The sequence below is a fragment of the Poromitra crassiceps genome, assembly GCF_964638095.1.
Source record: "Poromitra crassiceps genome assembly, chromosome: 2".
NCBI classification, from domain to species: domain Eukaryota; kingdom Metazoa; phylum Chordata; class Actinopteri; order Beryciformes; family Melamphaidae; genus Poromitra; species Poromitra crassiceps.
The window spans coordinates 39,851,466-39,871,393 of record NC_139624.1 but is presented as its reverse complement, the minus strand read 5'-3'; the positions used below and the strand labels follow the sequence as shown (position 1 = coordinate 39,871,393).

General features: G+C 41.7%; 2 protein-coding genes across 2 annotated transcripts in view; one reads left to right on the top strand and one right to left on the bottom strand.

Moving 5' to 3' along the window:
- hgfa (hepatocyte growth factor a) overlaps positions 1 to 9,280 on the top strand; it is a gene marked incomplete at both ends in the record, with an annotated part of 23,615 nt that extends 14,335 nt beyond the window's left edge. The window contains 10 exons of the mRNA XM_083659063.1: positions 204 to 355; positions 1,155 to 1,248; positions 4,762 to 4,901; positions 5,927 to 5,959; positions 6,157 to 6,265; positions 6,499 to 6,573; positions 7,166 to 7,303; positions 8,176 to 8,282; positions 8,396 to 8,529; positions 9,116 to 9,280. Of these exons, the coding sequence (XP_083515189.1) occupies positions 204 to 355; positions 1,155 to 1,248; positions 4,762 to 4,901; positions 5,927 to 5,959; positions 6,157 to 6,265; positions 6,499 to 6,573; positions 7,166 to 7,303; positions 8,176 to 8,282; positions 8,396 to 8,529; positions 9,116 to 9,280 (1,147 nt within the window). The remainder of the gene's footprint in view (positions 1 to 203; positions 356 to 1,154; positions 1,249 to 4,761; positions 4,902 to 5,926; positions 5,960 to 6,156; positions 6,266 to 6,498; positions 6,574 to 7,165; positions 7,304 to 8,175; positions 8,283 to 8,395; positions 8,530 to 9,115) is intronic.
- A 5,070-nt stretch (positions 9,281 to 14,350) lies between these two features.
- Positions 14,351 to 19,343, bottom strand: pax4 (paired box 4; the record flags this gene model as incomplete). The annotated part of the gene is made up of 8 exons (XM_083662128.1): positions 14,351 to 14,712; positions 15,381 to 15,444; positions 15,535 to 15,617; positions 15,722 to 15,859; positions 17,027 to 17,144; positions 17,260 to 17,475; positions 17,869 to 17,996; positions 19,244 to 19,343. The coding sequence occupies 8 exons, from the start codon at positions 19,341 to 19,343 to the stop codon at positions 14,351 to 14,353; spliced, it is 1,209 nt and encodes a 402-aa protein (XP_083518254.1).
- Positions 19,344 to 19,928: the final 585 nt, after the last annotated feature.

Here is a 19,928-nt window from a genome sequence, read left to right as displayed (position 1 = left end):
TCAGTTGTCTCGCTGTGCGGGAGGTGATTTGTTGACTTTGCCTCTTTTTCTGGACTCTTTTGAAATGCGAAAAGCAGAAGTGATGGAAGCGACTGAAAAATGATAGAGTTGCTTTGAAAATTCAAACTGTCAGCAGCATGATTTAATTTGGTGTGTGTGTGTGTGTGTGTGTGTGTGTGTGTGTGTGTGTGTGTGTGTGTGTGTGTGTGTGTGTGTTCCAGAGACCTCAGAGAGAACTATTGTCGCAACCCTGATGGTGCAGATTACCCATGGTGCTTCACGACAGACCCTAATCAGAGGATAGCCAACTGCACCCACATCCCTAGGTGTGACACCGAGGTCACACAGAAAATAGGTAAATTGTTCCACGGCATCCACTTAAACTTCAAAGAACACAGAGGGCATGTTAAGGAGTGGCGTTACCTTGTCAATTGCTTTGCGGTTTCCATGTAATTGCTGAATAATTTGCTTGGAAATGCAGCGCTACAGATGCCACAAAACACTTGTCATGTTTGCAAAGTGAAGCCACCCAGGACGAGCTCTGCAGCAACGTTAACAGCAGTCCCGTATTGCTCCCACAGGACCGGGCCACTTGGCAGCATGTTATCCCGTATTGCTCCCACAGGACCGGGCCACTTGGCAGCATGTTAGCCCAATGAATTCCATTTCATGGGAGGAGAAAAACAGCAGGCGGCATTCAGCCTTGGCAAAAACGTGCTCCGTCTTTTCCCATGTTTGTCTGCTTTGCATTTCAAAAAACCACACGTCACAATGTAAAGAGTCCTTTGCTAACTATAGGCACTTGTCTGGTTCTGTTTAGCAACAGACATACTGGGATTGAAATGTCCCTTTCACTTTTCTATTATATTTGGGAACTACCAACTGAAAAGAGGCCCTTGACATTAAATTGATCCAAACCGCAAACACCAGCCAAACCTTCAAACCTCTTTATGTTCTGACAGCATCAATGAGAATGACAGCCACTGCCCAAAAAGACACCGACTCTGTGTGTGTTTGCATGCACGTATGTGCACGTGCACGTGCACACTCACACTCACTCATGCATATGGGTGTGTGAGAAACTGCTGGTCTCAATATCTTGGCTTTGGGAATACTCAACAAGGTGGTCTGAACCTTGTGCTTTTCTTTGGCAGAATGCGCTGAAGACAATGGCGAGACCTACCGGGGCACTTTGTCCACAACTAGATCAGGGATTCCCTGTGGAGCCTGGTCACATCACATCAACAGGTAATTTAGTCATTACATCTGCATGTACATTTGCAACCCTCCTCCTGCTATATAAGCCCAGTCTGCACCTCTGGCTTCAGCTGGGCCGTGGAAACCTTTACAAGAGACTGGCTCAGTGAGTGTTTGTTGACAGCTTAGCTCCATTGCGTTGTGAAAATCCCTTTCAAATGAGTGAAGCTAAGTAGTGAAAACAAACAGTGGGAGGAAATCGGGGGTTCAATTATTATTCAACTAGCTGACGAGAGGAAACCCTGGGGTGCTCTCAAAATGACCCTGGAGGAAAGGTTGCCCACTCCAGGGCCTAGTTGCTTCATGCTAAAGTGAGGCTGTTGGAATTACTTAATTTACAGGAATTTTAAAAGCCAAAATGGCACAGACAGATGGACATGTTCCAGAGGCGACCCCTGACCCCAGGAAGTGCTTTCCGAGCAAAGTAGATCAAAGCCAATCAGCTCCCTCATGTGGACTGCAGCCAGCGAGTCTACCCTGTTCAAGGTCAGGGGGTCGACCCAGGAAAAAGGGCTGAAAGCAACAGCTTATTTAACATTCTCTTGGGAAGTGAAATTATCTTCACCCCCTGACAAATTGTTGCCCATCGCTTAGCATTTGTCGATCTCGAAAGGCTGTGTCCCCGTGCTCTACTTCTATTAATTGCTACCCTTAATCCGGCTTCCCACCCGCAGACACGGCCAATTGTGCCTGTATGGCCGCCCGACCACACCATAAGGTAACACAGGGGCTCGAACCTGTGACCCTCAGGTTGGTCAGCAGGGAATCTACCGCTGCACTACCCAGACGCCTGTCGCCGCTTTGCTTCTCTTAGAGCCAAGTGAAACATTACAAGGAGACACAGGATCAGATGTGATTCTCTTAGGCCATGTTCAGACTAGGAGGCCAAATCTGATTTGTGAACTTTAGTGACCTATTAATGACTTTATCCAGATTGGTTTTATGAGTCTGGACGCTCCAAGTCTAATTTGTGTCACTTGTCCCAAACCTATGTGGTTTGGGAGGTAGTTTCCAATCTGCTTTCGACTGATGTGACTTCAGTGTGGATGCGCAGATCCACAAAATCTGATTTGAACTTCACTCGCAACTCGTCATCAAATGCTTCTGCTTATCGTCGCTGTTGTGCCAGGACCTCGAATGTCCCTTTTTTCACTTTTTTACTTTTTGTCATAAATCAGTGCCATTGGTCACCCTTCACGTCTCTGTGTGGTTTTTAACAAATGCAACCAATGGAAAAGCATTAGGAGCTTGTGAGTAAATCTCGTAACGCCATTCGCCCTCAATCTGTCAGTCAAACCTCGAAATTCGTCCCCTACCTCCGTCTGTACCCCCCCACGCAGGACAATAAACCCGGAAAAGTCACACGGCAGACGTGCTGTGTAATTCTGATATCGTTTTGACTAATCCTGGCTTCCTCTGACGTTAATAGATCAATCAAATGTTTTCCAGTTATTCCTAGGCTGCAAACTTGTTTTAACATGCAAATCGGAGTGTTTTCTGACGAGAATAAAGTAACGTTAATGCTACGTTATGTCAGACTATTTCTCACCCCATGCGAAAGCCCCCGCCTCGGCCATGAGAGGCGAGGGGCACTCTGTTGTTCCTGCGTGCGCCCCCACGGCCCGGAGCTTGGGGCTCGTGCATGAGCATACGACTCTCTCCCGCCTGACTGGCCGGGAGAAAGTGCTTCCAAGTCGGACTGATAATATAAACAACATCATTTGAGCTTATCCAGGTAAGATATTAATAAAGTAATGACACATTCAGCGGGAAACTAACTATAATTAAGACATGTGCCAACTTTGACGACGTTTGGTTCAGTATTTTAAGAGCAAACAGGTTTTTTGTTAACTTCCTGAAAAGTTGCTGTTTTGGAGATTCGAGGTCCTGGAACGACAGCGACGTTATGAAAACCACGTCACCAACGTATGTATTTACTGACGCCCACGTCATTACCATAGCAACCCATGCAGATAGGCTGTTTAGGTCTGGACACACAGATCCGACTTGAGAATCAGATTTGTGGCAGTGCGGACACACTCCCAAATCAGATTTGGGAAACCGATCAAGATAATGATGATTAATGACTTTATCAGCAAATCGGATTTGCCTGTAATGTGAACATGGCCTTAGAGCCAAATGAAACGTTACAAGGAGACACAGGATCAAATATGATTATCTTAGAGTCAAATGAAATGTTACAAGGAGACACAGGATCAGATATGATTATCTTAGAGTCAAATTAAATGTTACAAGGAGACACAGGATCAAATATGATTATCTTAGAGTCAAATGAAATGTTACAAGGAGACACAGGATCAAATATGATTATCTTAGAGTCAAATGAAATGTTACAAGGAGACACAGGATCAAATATGATTATCTTAGAGTCAAATTAAATGTTACAAGGAGACACAGGATCAGATATGATTATCTTAGAGTCAAATTAAATGTTACAAGGAGACACAGGATCAAATATGATTATCTTAGAGTCAAATTAAATGTTACAAGGAGACACAGGATCAGATATGATTATCTTAGAGTCAAATTAAATGTTACAAGGAGACACAGGATCAAATATGATTATCTTAGAGTCAAATTAAATGTTACAAGGAGGCACAGGATCAGATATGATTATCTTAGAGCCAAATTAAATGTTACAAGGAGACACAGGATCAGATATGATTATCTTAGAGTCAAATGAAATGTTACAAGGAGACACAGGATCAGATGTGATTATCTTAGAGTCAAATGAAATGTTACAAGGAGACACAGGATCAGATATGATTATCTTAGAGTCAAATGAAATGTTACAAGGAGACACAGGATCAGATATGATTATCTTAGAGTCAAATTAAATGTTACAAGGAGGCACAGGATCAGATATGATTATCTTAGAGCCAAATTAAATGTTACAAGGAGACACAGGATCAGATATGATTATCTTAGAGTCAAATGAAATGTTACAAGGAGACACAGGATCAGATGTGATTATCTTAGAGTCAAATGAAACGTTACAAGGAGATGCAGGATCAGATGTGAATTCCTATAAATCGTGAGCACAAGCAAATTGTTCTGTCGAGGATGTGTCTCCTGCTGGTCTGAGCCCTGGTGAATGCTTGGAGTGCATACTTTCATTTTCCCCAGAGCACTCTTCACAAAACTCGGCCTTTTCCTTCTACGGGCTCCATGCACTGCAGCCAACGCACAGGATTCATTGCTCTATACTATAGGAAAGCCAGAGTCAGACTTTCCAGGCATACCTCAGCTGCTTGCTGTGTGTATGCGCGTGCGTGTGTCCCTGTGCGTGCGTGTGTGTGTGTGTGCGTGTGTGTGTGTGTGTGTGTGTGTGTGTGTGTGTGTGTGCGTGCGTGCGTGTATGTGTGTGTTTTGGAATGTGCACGAATCTCTTGGCCCATATAAACTTGGCCCAATGTTAGTTCTGATACACTGTGAGCAAAATAACAAATGGAATATGAGAATGTGTATTTGTGTGTTTTACAGTGGGGATTCTCACTCTACAGTATCCCATGTAGGGCTGGAGAAGAACTACTGCCGGAACCCAGACCAGGATAAGCACGGCCCATGGTGTTACACCAACCCAAACAACCGCTTGACTTGGGACTACTGTAAGCTGAAGCACTGTGAGTGGCTCTTACCTAAGATTGGCTCAACTCATCTCATGTCTGTGACAGGAGAATATGTATGGATTAAGTCAACCACACTTAGCAGAACCTCAGTGTACCACAGTAAAAGAGATATGAGTGAGAGTATGCACATGTGAAAGTTGGTGCTTATCTTTTATATATACCCCTAGTATACCATAGAAGAAACATATGCTGTACAGTGAATTTGCTAATAAATGTCAGTAAACGCAACTGATTTGGTTTTGTAGCCTTGGTTGAATGGGACTATCATTTCAGCACATGGAGAGGCATGAAGCATATGAAAGCCAGAGCGTTTGCTTGGCCGGTGGCTTGTGTCATGTGTTAGCCGTGGTTTTGTCCAATTGGCTCAGAACGCAGCGCGCCCTAACGGCAAACACATGCAGGTCTCATGTGCCATCCTTGTCTTTGAGCATCCACACAGTGAGGCTGGCTGTTTGTTGCTGACCCAATATTGTCTTTGTCTGGTTTCGGTCGGCTTGCATTGAAGAGGCCCTTTCAAATAGCTGTGCAATAACTCCCGTAATGTAAAACATGTCCTCCATGAGGTTTTTGTGGTTTGGAGCAAATGTATTGGCTGTGGTTGCTGACCGCTATAGCCTCCAACAACGATGGCGACACTGAGATAAGTTTTTCTAAAGGAGGGAAGGGTGTCTTTGTCAAATGAGGTTTCATGCTTTGTATGTCAATGTACGGTCAGTGATCTACATGAGGCTATATCCTGTACGGTCAGTGATCTACATGAGGCTATATCCTGTACGGTCAGTGATCTACATGAGGCTATATCCTGTACGGTCAGTGATCTACATGAGGCTATATCCTGTACGGTCAGTGATCTACATGAGGCTATATCCTGTACGGTCAGTGATCTACATGAGGCTATATCCTGTACGGTCAGTGATCTACATGAGGCTATATCCTGTACGGTCAGTGATCTACATGAGGCTATATCCTGCCAATGTGAGATCTGTCCTCACTGTTGTGATTTGCTTTCCGTCTATCAGGTGAATCTCCAACAGTGGCTCCCCAACCCACCAGTGAGTAGCTTTTACCAGTCTCCTCCTCTCCCTCCTCTACTTTATCTCCCATCTCTCCTTTTTCCTCCTCGCATCATATCCGTCTGTTCTCATTTACCTGACCGAAATCATTTGCTTTTATGCTTGTCTTTTGGATTTCTACTCAAAAGTGGAAACATGCATTCATTTATCTAACACATCAACACTGTCTGTTTCAGCTCAAGCGACGCCCAAGATATCATGCTTTGTGCACGTAGAAACCAGAATTGTCGGTGGACACCAAGTGCCGGGCCCAGATGGCGGCTGGGTTGTGAGCATCCAAAGAGAGTAAGTCATTTTCAATCTCCGTTGTTGGCTTTTGAGAACGTCTCTGATCCTTAAATGCTCTAATGCATTGTGGAAGAAAGTATTGTCGCAGAAATATTATTTTATTAATTACTTTTCACTAAATGTTGAGATGTTGTAGTGTTGCACTCTAAATCAATATACTGTATATGGAGATGCTGTTCATGCCTTACACTCACTGTAATAGTTGAAACGGTTTTCTAATCTTTTCTCAGGAATGCTCACGTGTGTGGTGGCTCGTTGATCAGAGAGAACTGGGTTTTGACAGACCAACAGTGCTTCACCTCCTGGTAATTTTCACCTTTACCCCCCTACACTTGTTTTTTTTTGCGTGTGTGTGTGACCTCTTTCACACTAAACAATTCCCTCTCTCGTTTAGCCTTTCTATCTCTCAAACATGTTTCCTCTCCTCTTGCTTGTCCATAGTCCCTCCCTTTGCTGATATTGTTTAAAGTGAAGATGCAGGATATGTCCTGTTTATAGTAGTGGTTACTGAGAGATACCCAGTCCCAGACAGACTTGAGATATGGAAGGGGATGATTTGGTCTGCAGATCTGTTTAACTTCTGGAGTCGTCAGAGTTATATATGTCTCCATCTGCATAGTGGCTTGAATGAAAGCTTCCCTGTCTTTTGCAGTAATGTATGTATCGCATTCGCACATGTCGTACATCAGTGGTTTTCAGCTGATATGCTGAGGTACAGTGCGTGTCACAGAGTGAGCTATGTTTTGCCTTTAGATTTTACTTTTTGCCTTGCAGTTTTGGCTTGAAGGTTTGCATGTTTGCATTTGCAATATAAACAAGGACAAGTTGAGGAAGTTGAGGAAATCTATTTTAGATGTTCCACTGAATATGTAATTCAATGGCCCCTCTATTCCTCAGTGTTCCAGATCTCAGGGATTACAGTGTGCAGGTGGGCCTCCGCCACCTCAACCAGTCCTCCAGTCACCCCAGACTACACATCGCCCGCCTGATCTGTGGCCCAGAGGGATCCAACCTGGTTCTGCTGAAGCTGGCAGAGTAAGCGTTCACCTACACACTGGCTTTCCACTAATATCTAACATCCATAACAAGTGATAACAAGAGACAACATGAGACCATTTCTACCAGAAAAAGCCTTATATCATACCAAAAAAACAACTTTTACTATTCTACCGCATTTAGTGTTTTTTGATCTACCTGTTGCCAGCAGGTAGATCACCAAGATATAATGACCTCTTATTGATGTACATATTGATGTACTTGATTATGCAAATATTGTTTATCAGATCACCTCTGAGTCACATCTGCATCCTAAACTAAGGTAGTTATAATAGTCTGTGTGCAGATTTGTTTTGAGGTGTCCGTATCGAAGCTATCCATTGCTTTATGTATGAATCGCTTAACAGCCTATCGCAAAATTCTCAAAGGCATTTTCACTGGCTGCAATTTATTTTTAAATGTGTTTATTTAAACTATCCTTATTATCTAAAACAATGTGTAGTTCTATACAGATCATTATACACAGTTTAGACATGCTCAATATCACCCTGTTTTTGTTACCAAGAATGTCTAAAGTAATTGGAAGTTGGCCCTTTAAATTCAAAGCGCCATCTGATTGATAGGACATCACTATTTGCTCAACTTAAAGCAACTTGTTCTTGTTTCTCATTGTGATGAATTCATTATAAACTAAGGGTGTGTGGGGTGTGGGTGGGTTGGGGGTGGTTGAGTGTGTGCAAGCCATATTTGTATGTGTCAATGTGTACCTGCAATTTTCTTTTGGTTTGTTGTATTGTAGATGTATTTGTGTTTTAAGGCCCCTCTTGAAAATGTGATGATTCGAAGGGGTTTATCCTACAATAAAGTTCAGAAGACTGGTCATTTCTAACTATTATTTATGTTTGTTGTAGGCCTGCCCCTGTGTCTGAGGGTGCCTCCACCATCCATCTCCCAGTAAAAGAGTGTAGAATTGCAGAGGGTACCAGCTGCACCATGTACGGATGGGGTGAAACCAAAAGTACTGCCTATTCCTTTCAGCCATATTCCATGTCACATGCCATTTGACGCATTGAAACATATATCTGTTACATGATACACTTACCACTGTTTCCCATATCCCTCTGTGTTTAGATACAGGATATGACGAGGCACTGAAGGCAGTGACCATGCCCATGGTCAATAACGACATATGCTCACGACTCAAAGGTGGTGCCGGTGAGAGCAGAGTGTGTGCCGGCGGCAAGAGAGGAGAAGGCATATGTGATGTACGGTTCACAAATCTACATCTGCCTCATTAAACACACATCCGGCAACCGTACCTCAAGGGACGCTTTGCCATTTCTTCAACCAGCTTTGTATCATTACAAAATCGATAGTAGATATTATGCAAATGACCAATGTTTAACTTATCTTCATCTTGACTGGACCGAGAGCTCCCCGTTGACTTGCAGAACTTCCTGGTCTAAAAGATGTCATAATGATGTCATTGGGAGCAGTTTTGCCATGGTGTCACTATTACTGTCACTATCACTATCATTATTGCTCTCTCTACCTTCATTCACACAACTTCCTGGACCAAATTACATAAATGACATTATGACATCATTTGGACCAGGAAGTGTTCTGCGAATGAACGGGGAGCTCTCGCTCCAGGCAAGATGGAGGGAAGTTAAACATTGGTCATTTGCATAATGTACTATTGATTTTGTAATGATACAAAGCTGTTTGAAAATGGGCAAAGTGGCCTTTGAAGCACTATTTGCAGTATTTTTGGTTTGGACTGTAGCAGTGAATCGTATGCAGTATAATGTCAGTGTCTCTTATCTGTCATCTCTAATCTTATCCTTCCAGAAAGACAACGGTGGCCCATTGGTGTGCCAGGAGCACGAGCGCAAAGTCATCATCGGCGTGAGCATCCAAAGGACGAAGTGCGCCTCGTCGCAGCCTGCGCTCTTTGTTAATGTCGCCTTCTACTCCGAGTGGATATACAAAGTCTTCAAACTCTACCCCAGTTAGGAGAGGAACTAATACCGTGGTGTGAAAACCAGCTCCATGCAGGACTGCACCCCAGCCTGCGGGAGGAGGGGTGGCGTTGGGCCAGAAAATTCCAAGATCTCTTCAACATGGATGGCTAACAAGACCACTGGGAGATACGAGTATGAAGAAACTGACCTTATGGAAAGTGTCCATTTTGGGATTTTGTGGCTGAATGTATCATCTGACGGACAGACAGAGATTGATGATTGGAGCGACGCAGGGAGTGAGGACACACTATGATTGGAATTTCACCCATTCTTTCACTATGCAAAAAATAAGAAATTCAGGTTGTTAGCTTTAATACTATTAATACTATCAAAGTCTTGGGCACATGGACGGTGTACTAATCGTATTTTGACATGTTCAGACTCTCTGAAGCCATGTAAACAAAGACCGTAAGAATGGGACTTGTGACTCAGTATTGTCTCCTGGAAAATACTTGAATATGGACAGAACCCAAATCCCAGGCGGTTACCACAGGAGACCGTCTCCTGTGGTGGCTGAGAGTTCCTGTTATTTGTGTACTGAGCTGGATTGCAAAACAAATCTTTTACCTCCTACAAAAGTGCTGTGGTTGGATGAATATGGTGTTCCCTTATGAAAAAGAACTGTAGCTGTCCAATCATAAAGGTTAGAGGGATATCAAATATCACAGCAAAACTGCAGAAATATTCAGCTACTATGGGGTCAAAAACGTTAACCACGGAAAACCCTGTACCAAAGGAGATAAGAAATATCATCAAGCATGATAAGGTCACGAAAACTCACAGACACACTAAGATGATATCATAGTGATTTTTCAGTGTGTAAGATGCAACTGTTATGCTATGAAGTTAAATGGAGAGGGTTTGAAATCGAGAAAAGTGTCAACTTTTGCTTCAGATATACCAATAGTTCTGTATGCAAGATCCATCATTGCTGCCTGTATAGCTGTAACTGCAGCAGCCTTGGCAAACATGAAGTGATAATCGCTCGCAGTAGCTGGACTACCTTTTCCCTAGTTAGGCGTAACTGTAACTGTTCCCTGTGAGACTGTCTAACTAGGAGTGGGCGAGCTGCTCCAAATCTTATGCTAACACATTTGCAGCATGAGAGAGGGAAGCGCCATGCCAAATATAACATGGCTATTTGGTCTCCACTTTGGAGGGAACTGTAGCCCCTGGCGGGCTGTGTGTGGTCAGTAAGACTTTTTTGTGTGTGTAAAGTGACTCCTTTTGTACATAAACTGCAGATTTATTCAATATGTTTCTGGCACGCTGTAATATTTTATAGGTCTTATAGATCTGGAATATTTTTGGCTCACTTAGAAACAACGGAGTGGCTTGTTTTTTCCTTGGAATATGTTTTCTATTTAAAGAGATGGGTAGCTTGTAAGTAGCAGCTATATTTATTTTTTTAAATTAGAAGATGACATCATTGTAAAAGATAACCCATATTTTTTGTGTGATATTTATATGCCTCTTTGGCCTGAGAATAGCAAAACACCCACCATGATTGGAGTGCATGTTTGGCTTTCAGGTAATAGCCACACAAATTTAGATTTAAATTGTTCGTGCTAGGGACTAACCTTGCAAGCCAGCTGGATTCTCTCGGGAGATCTTATGAGATCCAATACCACCCCCATCAGGCAGCGTCAAGTTAGCTAGGGACAGCATGCTTCATAATTTCTGGTAATAACACATTAACGCAACTTCTTAATTCAACAATACTTTGTCCCATGCTAAGATTAAGTATGATTTACACAAACCATACACAACTCATGCTACAAAAACATCACCCCCAAAGAAATCGACAAAAATGGCATCCAACTCTACTAAGATTCTAAGTAGAGTTGGATGCCATTTTTGTCGATTGTTCTTAGTCTAAGAACAATGACATCCAAAACTAGTAGTGCACTCGGAGAGCGCAGACCTCCGCCAAGGCAAATAGCCTATGATATGCACATTTCGTTTATATGATATTTTGTAAGTCGGATCGGATCCACTCCAGAGTTCTTTGGCCCATGCCACACTCTTCCAAGCGGCCAAGTAGTTTTTTCTGTAGCTAATCCTGCTAACAGACAGACAGACAAACAGCACCGAAAACATAACCTCGTTGGCAGAGGTAGGCTAATAAAAAGAAAAGTTCCAACTTCCAAGCAATGAATAACCAACTATACCAGACAAATTATGCTAGAATATTCCCATTCAGGTGGCATTAGAGATGGATACATGTTACTTGTATTTGTGTGGCTGTTACCAAGGACCTAAACCATGGATTCCATTCTTTGCTATTATTAAGACAACTCTTGGTCCATTCTGAATATCACATTAAAAAAATGAATTATCAATAAGTGAACCAATATTGCTAATGTGAAGGGATTTAAGACAACGGATTGTATATTTCCCACCAGTCAATGAGTCATTTTTCTTTGGGTTCAAACCGTATGTGAAAGTATGACAAGGAACATAACTGCGTAAAATGTTGACTGTGGCTGTCATTATACTTTGAGGATGATCACAGTGAAAATCTAAGAGGTTTAAATGAAAGAATGAAGTGAAGGCTCCCCCAAAGAACATTCAGTGACTGTTTTCATAGGTGACACCAAATCTGGTCTTCCTGAGTTATTTGGTGGATCAGTCATGGTGTTGTAAATTGATGGATATTGTAAATTTATTCTAAATTGATTGGTTTTGTCCAACCTTGCTCTTACAGCAAGGTTGCTGTTATTTAATTTACTGGTACCGGTATGTAAATAACCCATATAATGTAAATTACAAAGTGTTTTTACTTCTCCATGATCACTCTGTTTATATACCTGTATACTGTCAACTCTATATCTATAACAGCTGCTATTTTGTGTCAGTGAGTTGTTTTATATCTATTGATTTTGTCTGAATTTTGTAGCCTTTGTTATATACGGATTTTAATAAACAATTTGAGATAATGCTCATCTGTATTCTCTCTCTCTCTCTATACTTAGAAATGTTTGTTTTTGTGTGACTATTGTATGTTTTTTACTACATCTGACATTAGTTTACCACTGAAAAAAACGTTCTAACTTACCGCTGCAAAATATGTGTAAAGAATGATCCCGATAAAACACATTATAATGATATTTTTGGCAGTGTATTGGCAAGATAGCAGGATCCTCCACAGCAACAAGTACATGACAAATACTCTCAAGTAGCTGAACGGAGCATGGGTCATTTATACAACCAGTAAATGGGAAAAATATTTCTTTAGCAATCTTTGTATGATAAATGTATCTGTCTGACACTTGCGATACAGATAAGGTTTTCAGCAGCTCTGCAACTCTTGGTTGCTCAATATAAGATAAGACATATTCATGCCATTACTGTAATGCTCCACATGTAAGATTCATTGTAGTGTCAAATTACATTAAGCTAAGCACTATTTACTATGGGAATTACTTAGTGGTAACCCCCCTAACCACTATCAACAACACCAAGGCTGGCTTCTCCTTCAGTGGGTTTGGATTGAAATTATGGCCTCATTCCACATTCCATTCATGAAAGCTTTTCAGTGTTCACAAAATGATTTAGGTTACAGTAGAAATCACAACACAGCCTTCCCCTATCATGTGGAGATGTGATTTACGTACTTGGTGGTCAATTCAGAATGGTCAACCTTGCCAGCAGGGCGGCGAACCAAGCTTTTTGCCTTCTGATCCCAACCTTTCCCCTGGTGACCAATCACCAAAGAGCTCTCAGGCTTAGGGCCTCCTCACTGTAGTAAAGGGATATGAAGGAACTCAATGCCTCTGTGCTTTGGCTGTCATAAAAATATACGCCAAGCAGACCAGATATCAGGTCATGTTTAGACTTTTTGAAGCTGGTTTTATAGATTTTCCTGTTGGGCTGTCCTTGAAAAAAAAATCTTGGGAAAGTGCCTTAAGAGGGATTTTAAACCTCCTTCTGCACTTAAACAAACAGCAAGCACAACACTGTAAAAGGATAGCATCCCTATTATCCAGTTGTAACTGTTAATGGTCCATGCAGCTGATGTCTGATTTATGTCACAGTCATATTACAGTTAAATGTTAGCATTGACCTGGAAAACCACAGAACACCCAATAAAGTTACACTCAAACTGCTTGACATAACTTCTGTGATAACATTCTGTAATATTGATCTTGCGCATTCACATAAAAAATGTTGACAATCTTTAAAAACGGACAAATTATTTTTCAATGAAAATTTCATAGCTCTCTGTGAGATAGATATAGCCTATACTCTACTATAGGGGTTATCTCCTAGAAACACATCAATGAAATTGGTGTTGACCTCTAAAAATAATTTCAAAGTCATCTCCACCTTTTATTTATTTACTGTGTTACAGTGTCTCCTCCTCTACAATTCATTGTAGTGAATGAATGGTTTGCATTAAGATCAATTGTTTTTGTTGTTTGTTTACACAACACTGATCTTTGAATAATACTCAAGGCAGGTATATGTTAGCCCTAAAGATATGCAATTCACAGTGACAGATACAGGGAAGAGAGGTACAGTAGGTGGAGAGAGGAGGTGCAGTTAAAAAAAGGAAAGGGAAAAGATTGTAACTCCAGTCCTCTGCCGCCCTCTGCTGCCCAGAACATCTCCTTTCAGTCCCAAAGTTCTCCTATGGGCACATTAAGGAACCTTGCTTGTGGAACCATGGAATCAGGCAAGTCTAGCATTGCTACAATAGTTTTCTGTGAGTGTCAACCTTGAGCATTCAAAATATTTTTAAACTCCTATTACAAACTGAAAATATGAAGGAGCATCAGACTCTGATCAATGCCTGATCAATGCCTCTCCTTCCCTTGGAATTCCAGATGTGTGGTGAAAAACCTGCCTCTCATTGTTGTTAAACCTGTCTGTTTCATTGTTAAACCTGTCTGTCTCATTGTTAAACCTGTCTGTCTCATTGTTGTTAAACCTGTCTGTCTCATTGTTAAACCTGTCTGTCTCATTGTTGTTAAACCTGTCTGTCTCATTGTTAAACCTGTCTGTCTCATTGTTGTTAAACCTGTCTGTCTCATTGTTAAACCTGTCCATCTCATTGATGTTAAAACAGTGGTTGCACATTATGTCCAGGGAGCGATGAGGACTCATGTGCCATCTCCAAGTGTTGGGCAAACAGAAACCTCTCCTCGGGTTGATACTGGCTCAAAGAGAAAGCCGGTCCCTGCTGGTTCCAGTACTGAGCCCAGGGGCGGTCTGTTCTCAGTGCCTCGTTAGCCAATGGGAGACACATCCTTACGTCTGTGTGATGATAGTGAACCAATGGCAAAGTGAACCTGTCTCTGTGAAGAGCCAATGGGGTCTTCTCCATGACAGGCTGGGCCAGTGGGAGCGTCTTGTCATATGGTTGATGGAGGAATGAGGGCGGCATTGGGATGGATGTCAGGAGTTCAGAGTTGCCTGTACCTGCACAAGAGATGGGTGGAGTGGAGTGAATTTTACTTTTAGCAGCACACAGGGTCAGATGAAACAATCATTTGTACTTAAGAAAGTGGATGTTAGAGGAAAGCCAGCTGAAAGGGGCTCAAGCTCCTGTCCAAGATCCCTTCATTGAACCTCCAGAAAGGTAAACAGGAGGTTCTAGCATCACAGATGATGCTAAAGTCATGATAAAATGCATTCTGAATGGTCTCACCTCTTTTTGTGTGGTAGCCATATTGTAATTTCCCAATAACTGGATTGTAAGTCTGGGAAGCTTCTGAAGTGTCACAGTACACTCTTGACACTCCTCTCGCCTTCCAATTAACCTAAAGATAGTACAAATAGCAATGTAAGATTCAATTTGATTATAAGTTAATTAATCACATTATTATTGTATAAGTAGGCCTACACACTGCACCTGTTGACTTGGGAAGCTGTGTGGCATGGTGGGATTCACTGGAGAAAAGTCTCTTTCCTTGTGAAAGCTGGTAGCTGTTCAGAAGAAAGGAAGGTTAAGAACGGTGTTGCATTCAAGGGGCTTTCATTGTCATTATGATTGATGACACCACGCACACATATTATAAAGTGCACGCATGCACGCAGACACACACACACACACACACACACACACACACACACACACACACACTTACAAGGTGCACTATCCCTCTGTTTGGCCTCCCTCCTCCACTTGGCACGTCTGTTTGAAAACCAGACCTTTGAGGGACAGATAATAATATCAAGCGGAGAAAAAATGAAGTTGTGACAATGTATGACTACTTTGATGACAATTCTTATCAGTTTTACCTTGATGGTGTCCTCAGGAAGTTTGATCTTGGCTGACAGTTTTTCTCTCGTATACATATCTGCGTACTGACTTTGAGAAAATTCTGGTTTGGGAGATAAGATGAAGAACTTAACTGTTCTGGGAAAAGGAGAGAATAGAGTAGAACAGCACTGGGTACGTGCACAGGCATTTGAGACGTAACGTTACCTTGCTCCAGCGCCATGCTCTGCTCTGTGGTGAAGGAGGTGCGGTTCCTCTGCTGGGGCCCTTTAGGCTTGGGGTCACTACTGACTGTTTCTAAAGGCTCGCGGTCACTCACTGCCCCGTGGATCATGGGAGGAAAGCCTGGACAGACACAATAGTTTTTTCATAACGCTTTACAAGGTCTGCTCCAACCATCTTACACATGAGAAACCTGTGTGGATACATGCGTCTCTGTGTCTCTGTTTCATTTTCCTCTGACACCATCAGCCTGACAGCATTCATATTAGGCACTGGTACCAGCAGGGGTCCTGAGCAGATGACAGGGCCAGATTATATCTCTACTGCACTACTACTACTGCACTTTATATCTCTACTGTGCACTTTAGATCGTTGCTACTGTTGTCATTTGCACTTTAACTATTGTGTTGCAATTTAAACTGCTGCTCTAGACTGTTTTTACAATGTTCTTTTTGTCTTATTTGTTTTTATGTATGTACTTCGTACTACGCTTTCTGCAATCCAATTTGCCCTTTTGGGACACTTAATAAATCTTGAATCTTGAATCTTGAATCTTGAAGATTAGGGTCGACTAAATGGGCAAAAATGGCTAATTAGTGGCCAAAATGAGTGAACACAGGTTCAGCACCATGGAGAGCTCCATTTAGTTAGCTGATGGAGCACACCTGAGCGGAGTTGAAAACCCTCTGGGGAGAAAGAGGAGAGGCAAGATGCAACACTGAGTGAGGCCTGAATAAAATGTCCAGTAATTGTGTGCTACAATGGGTATCAGAAATAGTAACCACCCCCCCCCCCCCATATACACACACTTTCCCTCTCTCTCTCTCTCTCTCTCTCTCTCTCTCTCTCTCACACACACACACACACACACACACACACACACCATGACACACACACCATGACACACACACACACACACACACACACACGCACACGCACACGCACACGCACACACATTGCATCTTGCTGAAGTATGAGTCCAGAAAATTTGGGACTGGCTTTGTTCAGGGATGCAGTGCATGACACCTTTTTCTTTGTGGAATAGATTGCTCAAGTTTCTAAGTTGATGCTGGAAATTAATAGTAAACCATACATTAGGCTATACCAGCTACAGCTAGTATAAAACAAATATGTTCTATGATATGGTTCATTAAGGGAGAAACAGCACAAATACTGTTTTGTGCATAGTATTTGCCTTATGATGATCACAAGCTGGAAGTCACAGTCCCCCCCCCCCTTTTTTCTTTTCTTTTTTACCCCTACAGGTGTGTCATTTCTTTTTCATTGTACCTGTGAAGTGATGGTTGACAAAATCACCTTGGTCGCTCCTGTTGTGCGCATCGATTTCCATGCACAATGGCCCATGGTCTAAATGGATCTTTCGCAAAATCCGGTTAACAGAAGACACCTTGAAGGAAGCAAGAGTGTAATAATACTCATAATCATAATCATAACATTAATATCAGTTAAGTTCTAAAACATTCTGGAAGTTTTAAAGCTTCTTACATTCCAATCTCACTTACACTGGGAATTTTGGAGGGCTTACAGATCTGTTCAGCCGCAAGCCTCTTTCGGATTTCCCAGGCGAAAATGGTTGGGTTTTCCCTTTTGCACTGGATGATTGTGGAGATGACACCAGGGGTGAGAAGCCGAGGTCGGCTCCCTCCAATGGCCTTGGGCTCCAGCAGTCCGGTGCGGTGGTACCGGCTCAGGATCTTACTGACGCAGCCGGTGGACACCTGTCAATGTGCAGTGGTTTACACTTTAATTATGGGAAGGATGCGTTTTTGGGGATAATAGGGCACGACAACGAAATTAACGAGTAGGTTAGTTTGATATAGGCCTAGCTATAATAGTATGCTATTTTGCTTTACCGAGGAAATTAAATGCAGATTAGGCCTATAGCCTACTATAGGCTGTGCGCCACTGGCTAACGCTATGGCATCCCTAACACAAGAGAACAACACGGAGTACATTGTGACTCCAAAATTAGACTTCACATAGAGGCTATATCAATCATATCCACTGATGTTTTTGCACGTCGCATGGACTCGATGTGGGAAACGGACCTCATAACTTTACGGAACCATGGGATAGCTGTTAAACTTGTCACATTTTAAGAGATGCGTCACCCTAAGGATCCTGGAAATCTGGCTTGGGCGGACTCCCTCCGAGGCCAGCTCAATCATTGTTCTCCTCTTGGAAGCTGGGAGAGGTCTGCCGTTGAGAAACATCCCTCCGAGCTGGTTCAGAGTTCCACCTGCTCAGAATAAATGGAATTAGCCAGAAGGCGACAAGCCTGTTCACTGCAAAAATAAATAGGCTAAATAAATAACGTAGCTACAACTTAGGCCATTCACGCCTTATGATGTCTTGTCTTCAGTCATTTAATTTCGCAATCGCACAAGTCTTATAGGCCTAGCTATTTTTCTTGTGAAGAACCTGCCAATGGTCTGATCTAGCCTATTTCAGTTAATCTGTCCAATGCAAAGATGTAGCCTATTTTCCTATGCATTAAGTGACATAATCTCCTAAAAGAAAATTAATTGAAATGAAATGTAAAAAAGTGAACCTGCATTGCACCCCACCCCTCCCCCTGAATAACAAAAACAACGAAACAAACGAACAAACAAACACACACACACACACACACACACACACACAATTCTGGCTGCGTGAGCGTGACAGTGTGAAGACGCACATTCGATAGAGCGAGAGCACATTCAACTGCTATAATAAAAAGCATAATAAAATTGGGGACTGAACCTTTATTTGGCAAATCCAGGTTTGTTCCGCACATCTCCACTTGCTGTTTATAAAACCAAAAAAACAATTGCAGCAATCTGACAAGGTTCCCACGGGACAAAAATATAGGCTTATCAAAAAAAAGTGCAACAACATAGGCAGGAGAAAATGTCTTAAGTCCAGCAGGTATCTCTGGTCTGGACAAATGAGCGGGATCACGCCCTTCAGCAGCAATTTATAGGCGTGCAGACTTGCATGACGTGGAGGCATGACACCTGAAATGTCAACATTGCCTGCAACTGCAATTCAATTCAAGCCGTAGCCTAATTGTAGGCTATGTCAGTTTAATCTGTAAAAAAGTAGGCCTATCTATTTCTATATCTATTTCTATATTGTGTATGTGTACAGTATGTGTATGTGTGTGTATGTATATATATATATATATATATATATATATATATATATATATATATATATATATATATATATCACACACACACACACAATTCTGGCTGCGTGAGCGTGACAATAATGTGAAGACGCACATTCGATAGAGCAAGAGCACATTCAACTGCTATAATAAAAAGCATAATAAAATTGGGGACTGAACCTTTATTTGGCAAATCCAGGTTTGTTCCGCACATCCCCACTTGCTGTTTATAAAACCAAAAAAACAATTGCAGCAATCTGACAAGGTTCCCACGGTACAAAAATATAGGCTTATCAAAAAAAAGTGCAACAACATAGGCAGGAGAACATCACGTCTTAACTCCAGCAGGTATCTCTGGTCTGGACAAATGAGCGGGATCACGCCCTTCAGCAGCAATTTATAGGCGTGCAGACTTGCATGACGTGGAGGCATGACACCTGAAATGTCAACATTGCCTGCAACTGCAATTAAATTAAATTCAAGCCGTAGCCTAATTGTAGGCTATGTCAGTTTGACTCTGTAAAAAAGTAGGCCTATCTATTTCTATATCTATATCTATTTCTATATATGTGTATGTGTACAGTATGTGTATGTGTATGTGTGTGTGTATGTATATGTATATATATATATATATATATATATATATATATATATATATATATATATATATGTATATGTATGTATATGTATATATATATATATATATATATATATATATATATATATATGTATATATATATATATATATATATATATATATATATATATATATATATATATATATATATATATATATATATATATATATATATATATATTTCTAGTTATAGCAGTATCAAAGTAGCCATGTCTTTTGATCCTCAGGTCGAAATACAGTGTCCATATCCCAGAGGATGACTTTGGATTGATGAGCTCAATACATTCACTTGGCTGTGTAATTGCGCTGAGTGTTCATTAGCACGAAGCCTGGCTTAATGGCCTGCGTGCTCCTGCTGGCCGTAAATCTCACATTTCACT